Source organism: Meles meles, chromosome 15, assembly GCF_922984935.1.
Source record: "Meles meles chromosome 15, mMelMel3.1 paternal haplotype, whole genome shotgun sequence".
Taxonomy (NCBI): Eukaryota; Metazoa; Chordata; class Mammalia; order Carnivora; family Mustelidae; genus Meles; species Meles meles.
Genome location: NC_060080.1, coordinates 2,016,716 through 2,035,622, shown reverse-complemented (window position 1 = coordinate 2,035,622; position 18,907 = coordinate 2,016,716). Strand labels below are relative to the sequence as shown.

Below are 18,907 nucleotides of genomic sequence, written 5' to 3'. Positions count from 1 at the left end.
ACCGCTGGCATTCCACATGCGACGTGTGATCAATTCCACCACCACTTCTGGCTCCTTCCAGGAGCGCACACAAGTCCGTCAGCTCCGCAAGACGGGCTCTTTCCTTGAGAGTAACGTGCTGGCGTTTATCAACCTGCCTCCTGGAATCATCTGGGCGCCCGCAGTACTGGTTTTAGGTAACATCGAACTTCCCTGGCACGTGCGGGGTCCCCTCGGGACCTGCCCTCACCAGGTTAGCGACTACCCTGCGGCTCTAAACGCCCAAGAGTTATGTCCTGCTCACACGGAGGCTTGTCTTCATCACTGGTGTCTCAACTGCTGATCGTAAATCACTTGCTTACGTTTTAGTTGACCCCCCAAGAGAGACAACTGACAAGTGAAATCAGACTGAGTGTTTTGGCCCTTCCACCCCAATGCCTGCCCTCATGGGGACCATCACTGTTCATAGAGATGATACTTCCAACACTCGGCATCATGCCTCGTCTCTGACTTTTCCACTCGGAAAGTTTGTGTCTTCCCTACACTTTGTCAGCCCACTCCCATGTAGGACTTTGGGCCTCCTTCTCCCGGGCGGTGTTCCCAACATTGAAGCCTTAACCTTTCCCTCTGCAGCCTGCTAGGCTGTCTGCTCCCACTGTCCCTCCTTCTGGTCCGTTGATCCACACCAGTCCCTTGGTCTAAGTCCTGGGATGGAGCCCCACATTGGGCTCTCTGCTCAGCGGGAAGTCTGTTTCTCCCTCTGCCCATCTGTCCCTCCCCCTGCTTGTGCTCTCTCTCTAACTCTAATAAAGAAATAAAATCTTTTTTAAAAAATAAATAAATAAATAAAAATAAGTATGGTAAAAAGACAGTAAATATCGATTGTCTGTTTTGTGTGTGTTGAGTCTGAGGAGTGTTGGAGAGGATGTGGAGAAAGGGGAACCCTCTTACACTGTTGGTGGGAATGCAAGTTGGTGCAGCCACTTTGGAGAACAGTGTGGAGATTCCTCAAGAAATTAAATATAGGGCTTCCCTATGACCCTGCAATTGCACAACTGGGTATTTACCCCAAAGATACAGATGTAGTGAACAGAAGGGTCATCTGTACCCCAACATTCATAGCAGCAATGGCCATGGTCACCAAACTGTGGAAAGAACCAAGATGTCCTTCAATGGACGAATGGATAAGGAAGACGTGGTCCATATACACGATGGAGTATTATGCCTCCATCAGAAAGGATGAACACCCAACTTTTGTAGCAACATGGACGGGACTGGAAGAGATTATGCTGAGCGAAATAAGTCAAGCAGAGAGAGTCAATTATCATATGGTTTCACTTATTTGTGGAGCATAAGGAATAACATGGAGGACATGAGGAGATAGGGAGGAGAAGTAAGTTGGGGGAAATTGGAGAGGGAGATGAACCATGAGAGACTGTGGACTCTGAGGAACTAAGAGGGTTTTGGAGGGGAGGGGGGAGGGGGTGGGGTGAGCCTGGTGGTGGGTATTGTGGAGGGCATGTATTGTGCATAAACAATGAATTCTGGAACACTGAAAAGAAATTTTAAAAAATAAATAAATTTTTAAAAAGACAGTACATATTGTCTGTTTCAAAGAATTAAAATCAGAGTTAATGACATAACATTGGAGTCCTTGCTGGTCCAGGGAGGACATTCCCACGCTGTGACCAGGTCTCCCCCAGGGGACAGAGCCTTACTTTCGCACACCTCCTAGAGGGAAGACTTTTTCCCCAATCATGGCCAGCACACTATTCCATTCCATCAGACTGAATCTGGGTATGATAATTTTTACAGGCGGGATAAATAGTCTTCCATTTGTGAAAACACTGTAAGAATAAAAAAAAAAAAAAGCATTCATTAGTGCCTTACCTTTGAGGGGGAAACACTGGAAATCCAAAGAGAGACCCATAATTAGAGAACCGTAAGAGACATGCGATCTCCAGGCAGCCCTCAGATGCCCCACCTGACCTGCCGAGGACCGTGACCTGCCAAGGACTGTCACTAAGAAGCTCAATGTTGAAAGTTGGGGACACAGCGACTCTGCAGGGAAACATCTTTTCACAGACGATCAAATGTCCAGGTGAACAGGACACGACTCCCTTTAAATAACAGGCCTCCACTGTGGTGAGTAAAATGGAAGAAAATGGTGGCATTTTGGCAAACAAAGGGAGAATTTTGCCTTTAGAAGTGCAGTTCCTTTCCCTTCCCATGGAGCCAAGGTAGCGTCCCACAGGAAGTAATGTGCTAGCCTCCGAAAAGATAACAGAAACAATTGCTTTCACTCATGTAGTCTTAAGGCAGCTTCCCCTTGATCCCAGGGGGTTTATTTTATGTTTTCTGCACCGGGTGTTTTCTGCACCGGGGCAAGGGGCCGGCGGCGGGGAGAGTAACTCAGTGCGCAGCTCTCCTGTTAATGAGGCTTTGCCCTGGTCCAAGTCACTTGGCAACAGTTTCACACTCTTGTAACTCAAATTAGAATAATGTAAACGGGGGCGCCTGGGTGGCTCAGTGGGTTAAAGCCTCTGCCTTTGGCTCAGGTCATGATCCCAGCGTCCTGGGATCGCCTGCTTCCTCCTCTCTCTCTCTGCCTGCCTCTCTGCCTGCTTGTAATTTCTGTCTTTCAAATAAATAAATAAAATCTTTTAAAAAAAAAAAAAAGAAGAATGTAAACGATGAGCCTTGTTTCCGTAAGTCTTAAAGTGATAAATTGTATTTAACATTAAGGAGCTCAATTTTACAATTCTGGCTTCCATTTTTTACATTATTCATGGTTACTGTTGTTTTATTGTGGTTGTTTTCCTATAATACAAATAATTTAAAATTGGATAAATACATCTCTTTTTCTTTCAGAGCAAATATAAACTTTAATACATTTGTGCAAAATACAAAGAATCGGTTTTCTTTCCTAATGCTCTGTGGCAAGGGGCTTCCAACCCATGCAGAGACCACCTTCTTCTCTATGGAAAATACTAACCCAAAATAAACCCTGGGAAATGTTCTGCGCAAGTTATATTACAATGCATTTATGCGATAGCCCTCCTGCAGTAAATATTTGCCACAATGTTTTCATCTCTTGGTTTTCCTAAATGTCTTATCCCAAAAGTCTTTCCAAACATAGATTACTACTAGTAATAAAAGAGATGAATGTTTAAACAAGGTCATGCCGTGTTTCTGTCTAAATTTTTAAAGATACTTAACATGCATTCTTATACTGAGTGTGGGGAAATAGGCACTTTTATGAACAGAATTGTGCCCCCCCCCCAAGAAAAAAATTGTGGCAGTAGCAGAATCCAGCAGACTAAGACACACACCCCCAGTGGGGCTGTCCCTAAAACTGTCATGCTCTCCCTCGGAGCAAGCTGGTCACACAGACTAAAGAGACAAATGGGGTCGATAACCACGTTCCCTCTTGTGAAATCCAACCCATGGAAATGAAGCAGATTCCTATATAAAGACATTTCTCATAGGATTATTTACAGAAACAAAATATGAAAAGAACCTATAGGTCCAGGTACTGAGAAATGGTCAAATAAACTGGCACAGCCAGACAGTAATAAATTACGCAGCAGCTTAAAATTGTTGTGCAGAATTTGTATTTACAGGGGGAAATGGTCAAATACAGTTAATGCTGTAAACACACACACACACACACACACACACACACACACACACACACACCAGAAGGCATGAAGAGACCATGAAAAGTGAGTGTTCTTCAGGCTACAAGGAGGATCTGAGAAGTAGAATGGGAGGTTTTGATTTTATTCTTTACAGGGTTCCAGGTTCCCACATTTACTTATAGTAAGAATGTAAAAATGGGAAAAACTACCCATTTGAATATTTTAATTTTTAAAGACCAAGGAAGGAAAGAAATGTTTTCTCTAATCTATAAATTAGGAAGCTACAAGTTCAGACGGCTTGACAGACATAACACAGCTCCCAAAGTTGCTGGTTGAGCCGAAGAATGAACCAGACCTTCCTGCTCCGCCAGAATGTGAGCATCGGTCCATCTGCCACCCGACACTCCAGGTGGCTGGATGACCAACCGACCCCACCTGAGTACCCAAGGACAGTTTCCCGGGGAAGTCCGTGATGGAGAGGTTAGGAGCGGGCAGGAGCCCCTGCACACGTGGCCAAAGCCCAGCATGGTTAGAGGAGGGCACATCTGAGTTTTGGAAACCAGTACAACCAGTTATGTAAAGCACAGCTTATCCACGTGTGCTCATAAGGAACCATCTCCAAGACACGCTGTGTGGTGGAAAAGGGGGCACCCAACAGTGTCTGTAGGATCCAGATGCTTGGGTCTGTGAACCTGCCCTGTAAGGATCCTCCAGAAGCGGTTAGCAGCCGTTGTCTCCAGGGAAGTCACTGCGGATCCAGGGATGGAAGGTGGGAGGAGCTCTATTTGTAACACATACCTTTTAAAGCTGTTTATTTCTTTACCATGGGCATATGTTACTCTGGTCCCAAAAAGTAGTTAGTTTTTAGAAATATAACTGAAATACGAGGTGTTAAAGGCATAAAACTATACTCTATGCACCTGCTATGATGCTCATTAAGGTTTAACAAATATTTTAAGTAGAACATATTTTAAATCATTACTAAATAAGAAATATTTTAAATTTTTAAAAAATAAGAAATAGCCCACGGATCTAGGAATGGACCTTCCTCAGGTGTTGATGGTGATGACAGTGACCCAACAGGTACCATGTGACGCAGCTTTGCTTAGTGGCAGAAGCAGGACCTAAATCCGAGCCTCAGCCTCCACACTTCAAATGCACGTGGTCTGGACCTGCTCAGTTCTGGGGAGACCCAGACAGCCGGGGAGCCCCGGGCTCTCTCTGAATCTGAGCGCACTCACGCAAGCCAGCCCACTACCACCCCAGCGCCCCTGCCTGTGAGAAGGGACAAACTCCTTTCTCCCTTGAACATCAAAGACTCTGGACCCCACCACAACTATTTCGTTTGCTTGTTTTTTATAGTTGCAGGTTCTCCAAGCAAACATGATCCGGTCTCTGTAGAGAAGACACTGCGTCTGAATGGATATTTGGGTCCATCTAGTGGAATTTCTAGCACACCGATCTCACATGTGGAGCACATGCTGCAAGTGTAAATGGTCCGTAATAGAAAAAAAAAATCCGTCAAAAGAAGTGAGAATCACTGATATTTTGGTTCATGCCAAAAAAAAAAGTAAGCTTTAGGGATATGCCTCTTTGTCAGGCGAGATCCATAAGTCAATACTTTGTTCCCTAAGATTTCTATACACTCTTCAGGAAAAGGCGTCTTTCACAAACTTTGGAAATACTGTGCCTCTACATCTTTTCAAAACAGCTTTCAGGCCTAGAGAAGGCACGATGGAAAGACCCAGGTGCTGACGGAGAGGTATTCTATGGCAATGACGGTCCAGGTTCTGAAGACATGAAAGGGGCCACATTTGGCTCATCAACAGGTCATGTTTCCTGCTTTCCCCCAGACAGCCCCGGGCCCTTCACTGGTCAGCACGCGTGTGAAGCACACCGGGTCGGGGACACGGCAAGTGCTGACCACGGCCAGGACCAGACACCCCAGCTAGTGCTACGCGGACACGGAGAGCCCACACTTCTGCAGAAACTCCCTGAGATGCTGTGCCCTGGGGACAGAACACGGTAAACGGGAGGACGCTAGCTCCCTCTCCACATCACAAGTTGTCATCATAAACATGACAACATCCCAGTACAAGAAGGTCTTGGAGAGCTCCTGCTGCAGACCGGCACTGGGCGGGGCTGCTGGTCGTGTCCCCAGGGAGCCCGCGGCACACGGGCGCGTGATAGCATCCATCCTGCTTTACAAGCAAGGGAGCCAGTTCAGAGACATGGGGCATGTGCCAGTCACAAAGACAGGAAGATGAAAGCAGGATTTGAGCCAATGATGCTTTTGAGTCGTGTGTGTGCCTTCTGCAGCCCCAAATCTAAGGCAGACTGGCCCAGAGAGCCCTCTCGATCACCCCGGACACACAGTCCCAGGCACCTTGACTCCTAGCATCAGCTGTGGAGACTCCAGACATGCCCCTCCTGCCACAGCACGGGAGCATGACGTGCCATAACCCCCCAGGTCTTTGCCTTTGGTCTTACTTTGCCAGTAGGAGCTCAGTGTGGGGAAATAACCCGTAAGCTTCCTTTCAACACCCACCAGCTGCAACTGCCAGCTTTAAAAATAAGAGCCTAAGATTAAATTGTGTGTGGGAAGCCCCTTGCCTTTCCGCCCCCATGTACACTGTTGAACAGCACCGGAACTGGATTGTTTTCCAAATCAGGGTTCAAGAGAAGAAAGGAGGGGAGGGAGAAGAGGGGTGGGGAGGAGGGAGGAGGGAGGAGGGCTGGTGAAGGTGAGTCTGTCCAGCTGAGCGCTGTCTCTAGGGAGCCCAGCAGTCGTGACCTCTCACAAGACCTTACTCACTTAACGTGCCGGGAGGTACGGTGATGGGTCTGCCACCGGGAAGGCACATTCATATCACAATGTACCACCGGTTTGATCTGAAAAGAGAAAAATCATCAGAATTCAGTTCAAAGCGACAACACCTGTTAACTAGCAGCAGACCGAATAGCCCTGCCCCAAAACAAGCAAATGTGGGGACGGGCTGACTAACAGCCTCCCGGGGCGGCCCCAGCAAGGGCCGGATTCCTCGCGGGCAGGGGGACCAGACTCCCACCCAGCAGCGCCCGGCGACTGGGGCTGGGATCGGCGGGCTGTGCCTTCCCACCGGGGCAAGGGCCAGGTGAGCAGGTGCACAGTGGGCTAGAGCTGTCCGGGGAGGTCCGGAGGGACCCGAGGCAGCCGAGCTCCAGGCGCGCCCAGCAGCACACCGGGCGGGCCAGCATCGGTGATGCACTCCCCAGGCACACGGCTCGGCCAAACCGTGGGGCCCAGGAACAGTGGGGGGCTTCTAAGTCAGGCCGTGGGGTTCGGCTAGAATTTCCTACAAGCCGGTGGAACACCTCCCTGTTCCCTGACTCTTGTCTTCTCTTTCCTGCGCATCTGACCTGAGGGGCTTCGCCACCCCTGGGGCTCCTTCAGCTTCTACCTCACACCCCCTGTGGCCTCACACGGAGGAAAAGGACCTCGGAGCCTTGCAGCAGGCAACCAAAATCTCTCTTCCCCGGAGTCTTATCACTTGAAAGAGCAGGAGCGCAGGAGGAGGGGATTGTGCGGTTGACACACTGGGGCGGGCGGGGAGTCAACACCATGACCCCGCACAGTCCCGGAGCTGCCCCAAGGCTTCTCCAGCATGACCTTCCGAAACTTGCTCCCCAGCGGCGTTTGTGCCTTCTCTGTCCCCAGCCCAGCAGGCTGGAGAGCGCGGGGCCGACTCACCCTCCCGACCTCCAGGGCCCGAGTGCCGCACCGAGCACGAGGCCTCCACCTTCCCTCTCCCCGAGCCCAGCCTACCCGCCCGCCTCATTCCGCCACCGCGCACTCCGCCAGCCTCCACCCCGGACCGCGGGCAGCACCGCACCTGTCTGCGGCTCCCGCAGCTCAGCCCGCCCACCCGGCCTCCCGCACACCCCACGCACACCACAGCCCCTCAGTGCTCACCGTCCACCACCCTGGCCGGCAGGCCCTCCTCAGAGCCCTCGGGTGCCCCCCACACCGCACGCTGCCACTCCTGCAGGCTGCCCCCACCCCCAACCCCCACCCCCCCCACACCCCACCCGGCTGCACGGGGCGCTTCGGAGTCTGCCCCACCGCCCCAAGGACAGAGGCCGCACCTGGAGCCCCGCACCTGGAGCCCCGCCCACGCCTGCAGCCCCGCCCACACCCGGAGCCCCGCTCACGCCTGCAGCCCCGCCCACACCCAGAGCCCCGCCCACACCTGCAGCCCCGCCCACACCCGGAGCCCTGCATCCACACACCTGTGCAGCCCCGCCCACACCCGGAGCCCGGCCCACACCTGGAGCCCCGCCCAGGCCTGCAGCCCCGCCCACGCCTGCAGCCCCGCCCACACCCGGAGCCCTGCATCCACACACCTGTGCAGCTGACCCTCCCGTCCCCATCTCGGGCTGCATGTGACCCCCCTCTCCCTTCTGACCCAGGCCGGACGTGCAGCTCACAGGAGGGCTGCAGTGACCAGCACGGGAAGTGTTTGCTCCGGGCGTGGGGCTCCGGTCTGACAAACGCCTCCCTCGGCGCCAGCCCCTGAACGTCCTCTCGGCCTGGAGCGTGTGCCTGCCCGGGCTCCAACTCCACGTGCCCAACCACAGAATCGGGGAGACCCTGAGTCTTTTCCTCCCCCACCCCTTCAGCTAAACCATCAGCGCGTCTCTCCCTTCTAACCCCAAGCCGTAGCCCGGACCCATGCACGTCCACCGTGCTGGTCAGGCGGCCCCATCTCCCGGCCGCTCGTCCTCCCAGCGCCCCGGTCCCTTCCCCACGGGACCGCCCTGGTGAACGTCAGTCAGAATGGTCACCCCCGACTCAGAGCCCCCGCGGTGGAGAGAGCCGCACCTCCACTAAAACCCCCACACCGCAGCCCTGCCTGCATTCCCGCAGCCCTCGGACATCAAGCTTGTCCCTGCACAAGGCCTTGAGCCGGGAATGTTCCCCCGTGTCTTCGCACACCTTGCTCTTTCCTGCATTTAGGACTCTGCTTAGAAGCAGCCCCTCGAGAGGTGTGACCAATCACACCTTTGATTTATTTCCATCGAGCATTTAATACCGTCTAATGTGTCTGTGTTTACTTGTTCACTTATCGTTGACTCCTCCTCCCTGGAATGGAAGCCTCCAGAAAAGCAGAGATCTTGATGGTCACGTTCGACTAAGGATCCCCAGAGCCTTAGAGCCAGAACAATGAGTGGCCCAGAACAGGAGTTTGAGAAGAAGGCCGTGAGTCTGAAGGAGTACATGTTGTCATAAATGTTGAGAAACACCAACACTCCAGGAAGAATCCCAGAAGCGAGGTCAGCGAGCACGGTGGAAATGCAGCCGACAGCCCGTCACCCTACAGATACGGTTCTATACACCTGCACGCTGATGGCAAAAAATCACAGCCAAGAATACCAAAAACTACCATGAATTGACTGACCTAGTTTAAAAACAAAGCAACAGGAATTATCGTCTGCAAAATTCTATTAAAGTACAACTACCCTAAGAAACAGCTTTCTGCTTCACTGCATAAAATTATGGAAACAATGAGCTAATTGCTTTTTTATGTGTTAATGATTCATTAACCCTGATATCACCTGCCTAATTCAATAACCCCAGCAATTAAATACATGATTCTGGGGTTTTTCTCCCAGTGCTGCACATGAGCCCCTAAAAAAGCCCAGGTGGTTTCTGCGGCTGTCTGAAGGTGAGGACGGCTCCAGGGATCGTGCGTCCGCTCATCTGCGCTGAGAGCCTGCAGGGCTCCTGAACCAACAGTCCGAGCGAATTAAACCAAATCCACACCAACGGCAGAAGTACACTCAAGGTGACCGCAGGTGTGTGTCCCCAGGCAGCAGCTGTGGTTGACTGGATGCCCCGCGGTGGCAGGCGCTGCACTCAAACCTAACCCTCCAAACAACCAGGCAAAATACCCACGCGGTGAACATCAGAGCTGCTAGTGTGTTCACCAGGAACGCCCGCTGCCAAGCCTCCCGGCCTCGATAACCACCAGAAAACACGTGGTTGTAGATGTGGCGCACTGGGGGGTTGAACCTGTGCCGCGTGGCGCGTGGAGCCTGAGGGGGGCCCTCTGCAATGCCGGCTCTGGCCCCGTCCCCTTCCGTTTACTGGGCCTGGAACAGCTTGTGCACCTGTGTCCTCGTGCGTGACATGTGGGTGAAGGCGGCGGATGAGGACGAAAACGCGGATGAAAGTGGCACCTGTCTCCGAAGGTCTGCTCTCAGCGTGCCCAGCACGAGATGAGACGATGCTCTGCGGGGGCTCAGCAAAGCACCGGGGAGCGTCCGAGCTCGGCTGAGAGCAGCTGCTGCTGTGGCCGGTGGCGTCGTCCTCGTGGCAGCCTAAGGCCCTGCTCCTGCACCTCAGCGAGCTCCTCCAACGACCCTCAGTGAACATCTTCACAGCCTTTTCCATGCAAAGCATCAGACCAAAAAGAGTAGCACCAAGGAGTCTGGCACCAAGAAAAGACCGCGTCTCGTAGCCACGTCAAGGCGGGAATCTCGTCGTGAGCGAGCGGCGTTCATCTGGGTCTGGAACGTGGGCCGGGGCCATGCAAGCTAGATCAACAGAGCGGCCCTGCACCACCTGACGGTGCGGGCCGAGCCTAGAGCCCGAAGAGATGTGTTTGTAAAGAGACCCACAGTCACCACCGATCACAGAAACCCTACGGAAAGTGCGGTGGGCTCCCCGTTTCTCATTCTGCTCAGTAAGGGAAAGGTCACGCTAGACCACCTCCAAAGTCACTTCGTTCTCATTCTGTGATCCTCTGAGTCCAAAAACAGAACAGAACAAAACAAACAAACAAACAAACAAAAGCGCACACAGCTTAACTCTTTCCCCAAAATGCCCAGGAATCTGCAGAGGTTAGCCCTTCTGGAGCAGTGACGTGAGGACGGGAAAGGCAGGCAGGTGGAGAATTACCCCCTTCACACCCTCCCGCCCCATGCCATTGCCTGCAGATGTGTAGCTAATCAGTGACTCCTTTTGTAAAAATAAAACAGCAACACATGAGACTAACCCCTCGTCCTGGCCTGGTGTCCACAGCCTGCGTTCCCCGCAGAGCTCGAAAGATGGCACACTGGTAAAGCACCCAAAAAGGAAGAAAGAAAGAAGAGTGAGACTGTGGGGGTGGGGGACAGGGAAATACAAACAGAAGCAGAGAAAAGGACAAAAGCGGGTGAGCACAGGCCAGCACACTTACACTTCTCCAGTATCCCTGGGGTCAGGGGCGATCCACTCTGTGCGCACGTTTAAACTGTGCAGTTAAAAGAAATAACAAAGATACTGACACGCGGCGACCGATGGAGGGGAAGAGTTTCCCACGTCAGCTTCGATGAGGAGGAGGCTAGGAAACGTAGGTCCATCCAGGGAAGCTGGCAGAGAGGGAGAAGCAAGCAGGCCAAGGCTGCCTGGCGGACTCCAGCGTGCGCCCAAGCCAGTCACCCCCATCTGCCCCGTGCCACAACGGAAATCTCCATCGTTGGGCCAAGACGGTGCGTCCACAGTGTCTCCGACAAAAATACAAATCTATCACATGGCAGAGAACCGAAGTCAGCTCCCTTCTGTGACGGAACAGCAGAAATCATCCGTGAAGGCCTGCGCCCTGCGAGGGAAGGGCCATGGGGGAGTGCAGGGAGAAGGATGTCCTGAGGAGAAAGGGACGAAAGAGAAGGAGCAGAGAAGAGTCACCCCACGTAGGAGCGGGGCTCCCCAACCAATAACATGGAAGAAAGTTCAAAACAGAACCAATGAAATCGAAAACAGAGCAAAGAAATCAAGAAAGCCAAAAGTCGGTGAAGATTGATGAAAGAGACAGAATTATGCAGTCTCATCGGGAAAACAGAAAAGACACAGCAGACCAGGAACAGCAGGCAGGAGGGAGGTCACATTGCTGGTTTCACAGATGTTAACGGATCCGAGAACTTCATAAACGACTTCCTGGGGAGCCTGGGTGGCTCATTCAGTTAAGCATCTGAATCTAGGTTTCAGCTCACGTCAGGATCTCATGGTCCTGGGATGGAGCCCTGCGTCGGGTTCCCTGCTTAGTGGGGAATATGTTTCCCTTCTCCCTCTCTCTGCCTCTCCCCCAGCTCCCATGAGCTCACTTTCTCCAAAATAAGTAAATAAATCCTTTTTTTAGTCGGTTAAACACCATGCAGTACATCATTAGTTTTTGATGTAGTGTTTCATGATTCATTGTTTGCTTATAACACCCCGTGCTCCATGCGGTACATGCCCTCCTTCATACCCACCACCAGGCTCACCCATTTCCCCAGCCCCCTCCCCTCTGTAACCCTGTTTGTTTCCTGGAGTCCACAGTCTCTCATGGTTCGTCTCCCCTTCCAATTCCCCCCTTCACTTTTCCCTTCCTTCTCCCAATGTCCTTCATGCTATTCCTTATGTTCCATAAGTAAGTGGAACCATAGGATAATTGAATTTCTCTGCTTGACTAAATAAATCTTTTTTAAAAAATTAAAAATAAATGATTTCTTGTGATAGATTCAACAACTGAAATGAAATGGACAAATTAAAAGACACAAACTAGCAAAGTTCACTCAAGAAGAAACAGACAACATGAGGCGCCCTACAGCCGGGAAGGCAGCGGGCGTGTGGTTAAAGACCTTCCCACAGCGGCAGCTCCAGGTCCAGTGGGCTCCACTGGCAACTTCTACCGGACACTTACGGAAGAAATGATACCAAAACTAGAGAAATACATTAAAGGAATAAAAACCTGCATAACAGCATTCCTCCATGAACACAGATGCAAAAATTCCAGACAAAATGTTAGCAAATAAAATCCAACAATTTATAAAAAGGACAATATTTAAAAATCAATGTAATCCATAATATTAACAAACAAAAAGCGAAAAACCCCAAGATCATCCCAGCAGACACAGAAAAGCCAATTCTAATTCAGATCCGAGTCTAAAAAGCACAGCAAGCACAGCCTCTCCCCCAGCAGAGGCCTGACCCAGCCCAGCGGGCAGAGGGCATGGTGTTTTACCTTGCCGCCTTCAGCCTTCTCCTCCTCCCTGCTCTTCCAGGGCTGGACGGGAGGGCAAGGGAAGGGCAGCGTCTAAAGTGATTGGAACTGCTGCGGGGACTTCCTCAGCAGGTGTCCAGTGTGGTTTTGGCAACTTTGAGAGGAGGGGGCTGGAGCAGGTCATTCCGGGAACCACCACAGGGCCTGCCTGCTGCACAGGAGACGGATTTTCCATCGGATGCCTTACCAGAGCATTTCCATCCCTAGAATAAGATAAACAGCTCAAATAGTCCATAAAAGACTGGTCTTTTAGCTCACTGTTTTATTATACCCAGATTTATGGGGATGTCCCCAAAAGCCACAAAGCAGGAAGGACATGGTGCAGTAAAGTAATCGTAAGTAATCAGAGATGATGAAAGAGGGGTAAGACAGGTCGTCAGGTAAGCAGTGCAGGCAGCAAGAGAGAGAGGTGCCCACCAGCGTGACCCACGAGTCTCGGCTCTATGACTCTGGTGCTCTGTCCTCGTATGGGACAGCAGGACACAGATCTTGCTTTCAGGCTGCACTTACAGCCCACGCATGGGAGCAGATTTCCTGGATCAAATCTTCCCTTTCAGTCAAGACTCTTGGCTGTGCTCATTCAGGGTCCACAGACACAAATACGTGTCCCCAGACACACTACACTCCCACCCAGACAGGCACTTACACATCAAACAACAGTGACAGTCCGTTTTCGGGGACTTCTTCCGCAAAAGGAGAGGGCCCAAGGCAGGGGGCACCAAGCACACCCAGCCACACCCTCTATGCGGCTCAATGCCAAGGGTAGTTGCGGGCGTTCTCGTACACCCCTGGAAGAAATACACCTCCTCAGAAACTTGCTGGCGGTAAATATTAAAGAAGTTACAATTGTACCTCTAATTCCACCTCTGTACCTACAGTCATGACTCTGAGCAAATATGTCTCAAGGGATCCTTTACATCACTGTCAAAATATTGAAAAGGCAGAATTACTTAAAGATTGCTGAGAGGGTGGGCCAGATAATTATGACAGGTTCACGTGACAGAATATCTTGCAGCCGTGAAAAACATGTGGCATTTTTGCTTTTGTTTCCTTGGCCTTTGGAGACTTATCTTGAAAGAAGTTGCTGTGGCTGATATCGAAGAGGTTACTGCCTATGTTCTCCTCTAGGATTCTGATAGATTCCTGTCTCACGTTGAGGTCTTTTATCCACTTCGAGTTTATCTTTGTGGATGGTGTAAGAGAATGGTCGAGTTTCATTCTTCTACATATCGCTGTCCAGTTTTCCCAGCACCATTTATTGAAGAGACTGTCTTTTTTCCATTGAATATTTTTTCCTGTTTTGTCGAAGATTATTTGACCATAGAGTTGAGGGTCCATATCTGGGCTCTCTACTCTGTTCCACTGGTCTATGTGTCTGTTTTTATGCCAGTACCATGCTGTCTTGGTGATCACAGCTTTGTAGTAAAGCTTGAAATCGGGTAACGTGATGCCGCCAGTTTTGTTTTTGTTTTTCAACATTTCCTTAGCAATTCGGGGTCTCTTCTGGCTCCATACAAATTTTAGGATTATTTGCTCCAGCTCTTTGAAAAATACCGGTGGAATTTTGATCAGAATGGCATTAAAAGTATAGATTGCTCTAGGCAGTATAGACATCTTAACAATGTTTATTCTTCCAATCCAAGAGCATGGAACAGTCTTCCATCTTTTTGTGTCTTCTTCAGTTTCTTTCATGAGTGTTCTGTAGTTCCTCGAGTACAGGTCTTTACTTCTTTGGTTAGGTTTATGCCCAGGTATCTTATGGTTCTTGGTGCTATAGTAAATGGAATCGATTCTCTAATTTCCCTTTCTGTATTTTCATTGTTAGTGTATAAGAAAGCCACTGATTTCTGTACATTGACTTTGTATCCTGCCACGTTACTGAATTGCTGTATGAGTTCTAATAGTAGTGCAGCCACTTTGGAGAACAGTGTGGAGATTCCTGAAGAAATTAAGAATAGAGCTTCCCTATGACCCTGCAATTGCACTGCTGGGTATTTACCCCAAAGATACAGATGTAGTGAAAAGAAGGGCCATCTGTACCCCAATGTTTATTGCAGCAATCGCTACGGTCGCCAAACTGTGGAAAGAACCAAGATGCCCTTCAATGGATGAATGGATAAGGAAGATGTGGTCCATATACACAATGGAGTATTATGCCTCCATCAGAAAGGACGAATACCCAACTTTTGTAGCAACATGGACAGGACTGGAAGAAATTATGCTGAGCGAAATAAGTCAAGCAGAGAGAGTCAAGTATCATATGGTCTCACTTATTTGTGGAGCATAACAAATAACATGGAGGACATGGGGAGATGGAGAGGAGAGGGAGTTGAGGGAAACTGGAAGGGGAGATGAAGCATGAGAGACTATGGACTCTGAAAAACAACCAGAGGGTTATGAAGGGGCGGCAGGGGGGGGTGGGAGGTTGAGGCACCAGGTGGTGGGTAATAGGGAGGGCACGTACTGCATGGAGCACTGGGTGTGATGCCAAAACAATGAACACTGTTATGCTGTAAATAAGCAAATAAAAATAAATTAATTAATTAAAAAAACATGTGGCAGATGAGTCACTGTGTGAGAAAGCAGTCACAACATACAGTAAATAAAAGTGTGTGTGCTGATGGACCCCATTTCTGCAAACACATATACACATTTGTGCACATGTGTTGTACACGTGTGTGTTTCCAAGTGTACATGCTTGGGGCTAGAGCACAGAACAGCCCCTGGAAACAGACATGACAAAGTCAAAAAGCACCGACCCCGAGAGGTAAGACTATGGGTGATGCCCATTTTCTTCACTGAGCTTTTCTGCACAACTTTCTGACATTCTTCTCAATAAGGACTCTTTTTACAACCAGATTTTGTAGATAAAAAAGCATAAACTCTAAGAAAAATTACAAACCATTTGTATGTCTTCATTGGAGAAGTGTCTGGTCATGTCTCCTGCCCATTCTTTGACGTGATTATCCGTTTTGCGTGTGTTGAGTTTGAGGAGTTCTTTATAGATCCTGGATATCAACCTTTTGTCTGTACTGTCATTTGCAAATATCTTCTCCCATTCCGTGGGTTGCCTCTTTGTTTTGTTGACTGTTTCCTTTGCTGTGCAGAAGCTTTTGATCTTGATGAAGTCCCAAAAGTTCATTTTCGCTTTTGTTTCCTTGGCCTTTGGAGACATATCTTGAAAGAAGTTGCTATGGCTGATATCGAAGAGGTTACTGCCTATGTTCTCCTCTAGGATTCTGATGGATTCCTGTCTCACATTGAGGTCTTTCATCCATTTCTAGTCTATCTCCGTGTATGGTGTGAGAGAATGGTTAAGTTTCATTTTTCTACACATAGCTGTCCAGTTTTCCCAGCACCATTTATTGAAGAGACTGTCTTTTTTCCACAGTATATTTTTTCCTGTTTTGTCAAAGATTAGTTGACCATAGAGTTGAGGGTCCATCTCTGGGCTCTCTACTCTGTTCCACTGTGTCTATGTGTCTGTTTTATGTCAAAAAATGGGCAGAAGATATGAACAGACACTTCTCCAATGAAGACATACAAATGGCTAACAGACATATGAAAAAATATTCTTAATCATTATCCTTCAGGGCGACTCAAGTTAAAACCACATTGAGGTACCACCTTACACCAGTTAGAATGGCCAAAATTAACAAGACAGGAAACAACATGTGTTGGAGAGGATGTGGAGAAAGGAGAACACTCTTACACTGTTGGTGGGAATGCAATTTGGTGCAGCCACTTTGGGAAACAGTGTAGAGATTCCTTAAGAAATTAATAATAGAGCTGCCCTATGACCCTGCAATTGTACCACTGGGTATTTACCCAAAGAAACAGATGTAGTGAAAAGAAGGGCCATCTGTACCCCAATGTTCATAGAAGCAATGGCCACAGTTGCCAAACTGTGGAAACAGCCAAGATTCCCTTCAACAGATGAATGGATAAAGAAGATGTGGTCCATATACACTATGGAGTATTATGTCTCCATGAGAAAGGATGAATACCCAACTTTTGTAGCAATATGGACGGGACTGGAAGAGATTATGCTGAGTGAAAAAAATCAAGCAGAGAGAGTCAATTATCATATGGTTTCACTTATTTGTGGAACATAAGGAATAACATGGAGGCCATGGGGAGATGGAGAGGAGAAGGGAGTTGGGGGAAATTGGAGAGGGAGACAAATCATGAGAGATTGTGGACTCTGAGGAACTAACTGAGGGTTTTGGAGGGAAGGGGATGGGAAGTTGGGTGAGCCTTGTGGTGGGTATAATGGAGGGCACGTATTGCGTGGAGCACTGAGTGTGGTGCATAAACAAGGAATTATGGAACATTGAAAAGAAATTTAAAAAGTAAATAAAAATGTTTTTAAAACCTGAAAAAATAAAAAGAAAAATTACAAAACTCTCGGGGATGACTATACTCCCGTGACTGTGAGTGCATGCCAGTCCCCACTCTAGCATCCTGACTTCACATCTGGCATATCACTCAACCTCTCTGGTCAAAGCCTCCTCGACTAGAAAACGAGGGGGTTTGACAATATAACCTACAACTTTCCTGCTTGTCTTAAAAATCTAATGACTAATGATAATCATATCTTATCTTTTAAGTCACCAAAAAAAGGGTACTGAAACTTGAGGGCAACTTTTCAGAATTGTTGCTCATCCCCCTCCCTGCCCATCTGGAAAGAGGGAAGCAGGTAACCAGGTTTTAAGAATAATCACATGCCAACTCATGGAAAAGAAAATGAAAGAATACCAAAACTACCACTTAAAGAAGTAAATACTCTCAAACATCTCACCTTTGAAATACCCAACAAAATGACAAGTCCGTTTTTTTTTTTTAAAGTAAAAATCATGTTACCACCTAAATATCTACAGGATATGTTATTTAAAACCTAGCAGTTTCTGTTGCTTATTTTTAAAAGGTGGATTTCCTTTATACTTATTAAATGGATTGTTTCTTTTTTTCTTTCTTTTTTTTTTTTTTGGCTAGGAGTCAGGTGATGTGAACATAGTGATGGAAGGCTCCACCCTCTAGACCTTTCAAGTGTCTGTCAAGCACCAAAATGTTAAGAACTTGGGACAAATCTTTAAATTTAGCATTATAATTAGCTTCAATGTTATATAACTTAAAATAGCTTTTCTTGACACCCATCTGTTCAAATCCTCAAAAACAAAAGACAAGTGAAATATTTCAACAAATAATTGCACAGTGTGTCTCAAAGATGATGATCTTCCTAGCCATGGTCTTAGGGTATTTTTACTGACTTCCATCATGTTAGTTACTTAAGTGCTTTGACAGGTATGACAAGCTTGCACAGTGGATTCAGGCTTCAAGGGAAACATGCTCCTATAGGCATTGCCTACAAACTGCTGATTTAGTAAAAGCGATATCATTCCGTGCTGAAATTCAAAGTTTTCCTGGATCACCCAAGTTAGCCCATCTTTAGTAATTAGCAGTGAACACTTACTTCCTTCAACTTTCTCATCTTTGCAGGTTTTCTGGGAACTATATGAATATAACTGCAAAAGAAGAAAGAAAAACCTAATTAGAAGGTAAATATTGAGATGGAAGGTCAGAGGCCTTTCAGAGAGGTCTCCTTTTTGGCATTCCCATAAGCGAATCCACAACAACTTCAACTAAAGGAAAGAGCAGCACATGGGACATGGACACGCAAAGGCAAGATCGATGGCAAAGTCATCGCAAGACAATGCCACACTGGCTGCCATTGGCAACGCCCACGGGAAACTGCCTGAGTGGTGCTCTTTCCCTCCTATAACCTTATTAATCCAAAGGGACAGTATCGATCATCTACTCCAACCTCCTTATTTACCAGCTCACCAAAGAGCCCATAAGTGAGCTCACCCAGAGTCCCGAAAACTGGCCAGAGTCCGAGCAGAGTCCCTCCCAATCTAGCTCCTCAACATCTGTACCATCCCCTCCTATCACACAGAATTACATCGCCATTCCCATTCTGCCAAAACTGAACACTGGGAAATGTCACTAGAATATCACATATGTGAGCCCCACCAGTACAACTTTTGACAGTTGGGGACTTTCGGAGAGCCCTCCATATGCCTCAAAAATAGAACAGGTACTTTCTCATTATAATAAACACCTTAATTTTATATCCTCTAAGGTTTCTTCCTGATTTAAAAAATCATATATCTGAGATTATTGCTGTTGTTGACAGTTTTAGCAATATTCAGAGAAGGATTGACA

General features: G+C 48.4%; 1 protein-coding gene across 1 annotated transcript in view; it reads right to left on the bottom strand.

Annotated features, from left to right (window-relative positions):
* DCDC2C (doublecortin domain containing 2C) overlaps positions 1–18,907 on the bottom strand; it is a 68,939-nt gene that overhangs the window by 26,893 nt on the left and 23,139 nt on the right. Inside the window, exons 2-4 of the mRNA XM_045979946.1 lie at positions 18,156–18,207; positions 6,436–6,512; positions 1,698–1,826 (exon numbers count right to left, since the gene is read on the bottom strand). Coding sequence (XP_045835902.1) covers positions 1,698–1,826; positions 6,436–6,512; positions 18,156–18,207 — 258 coding nt within the window. The remainder of the gene's footprint in view (positions 1–1,697; positions 1,827–6,435; positions 6,513–18,155; positions 18,208–18,907) is intronic.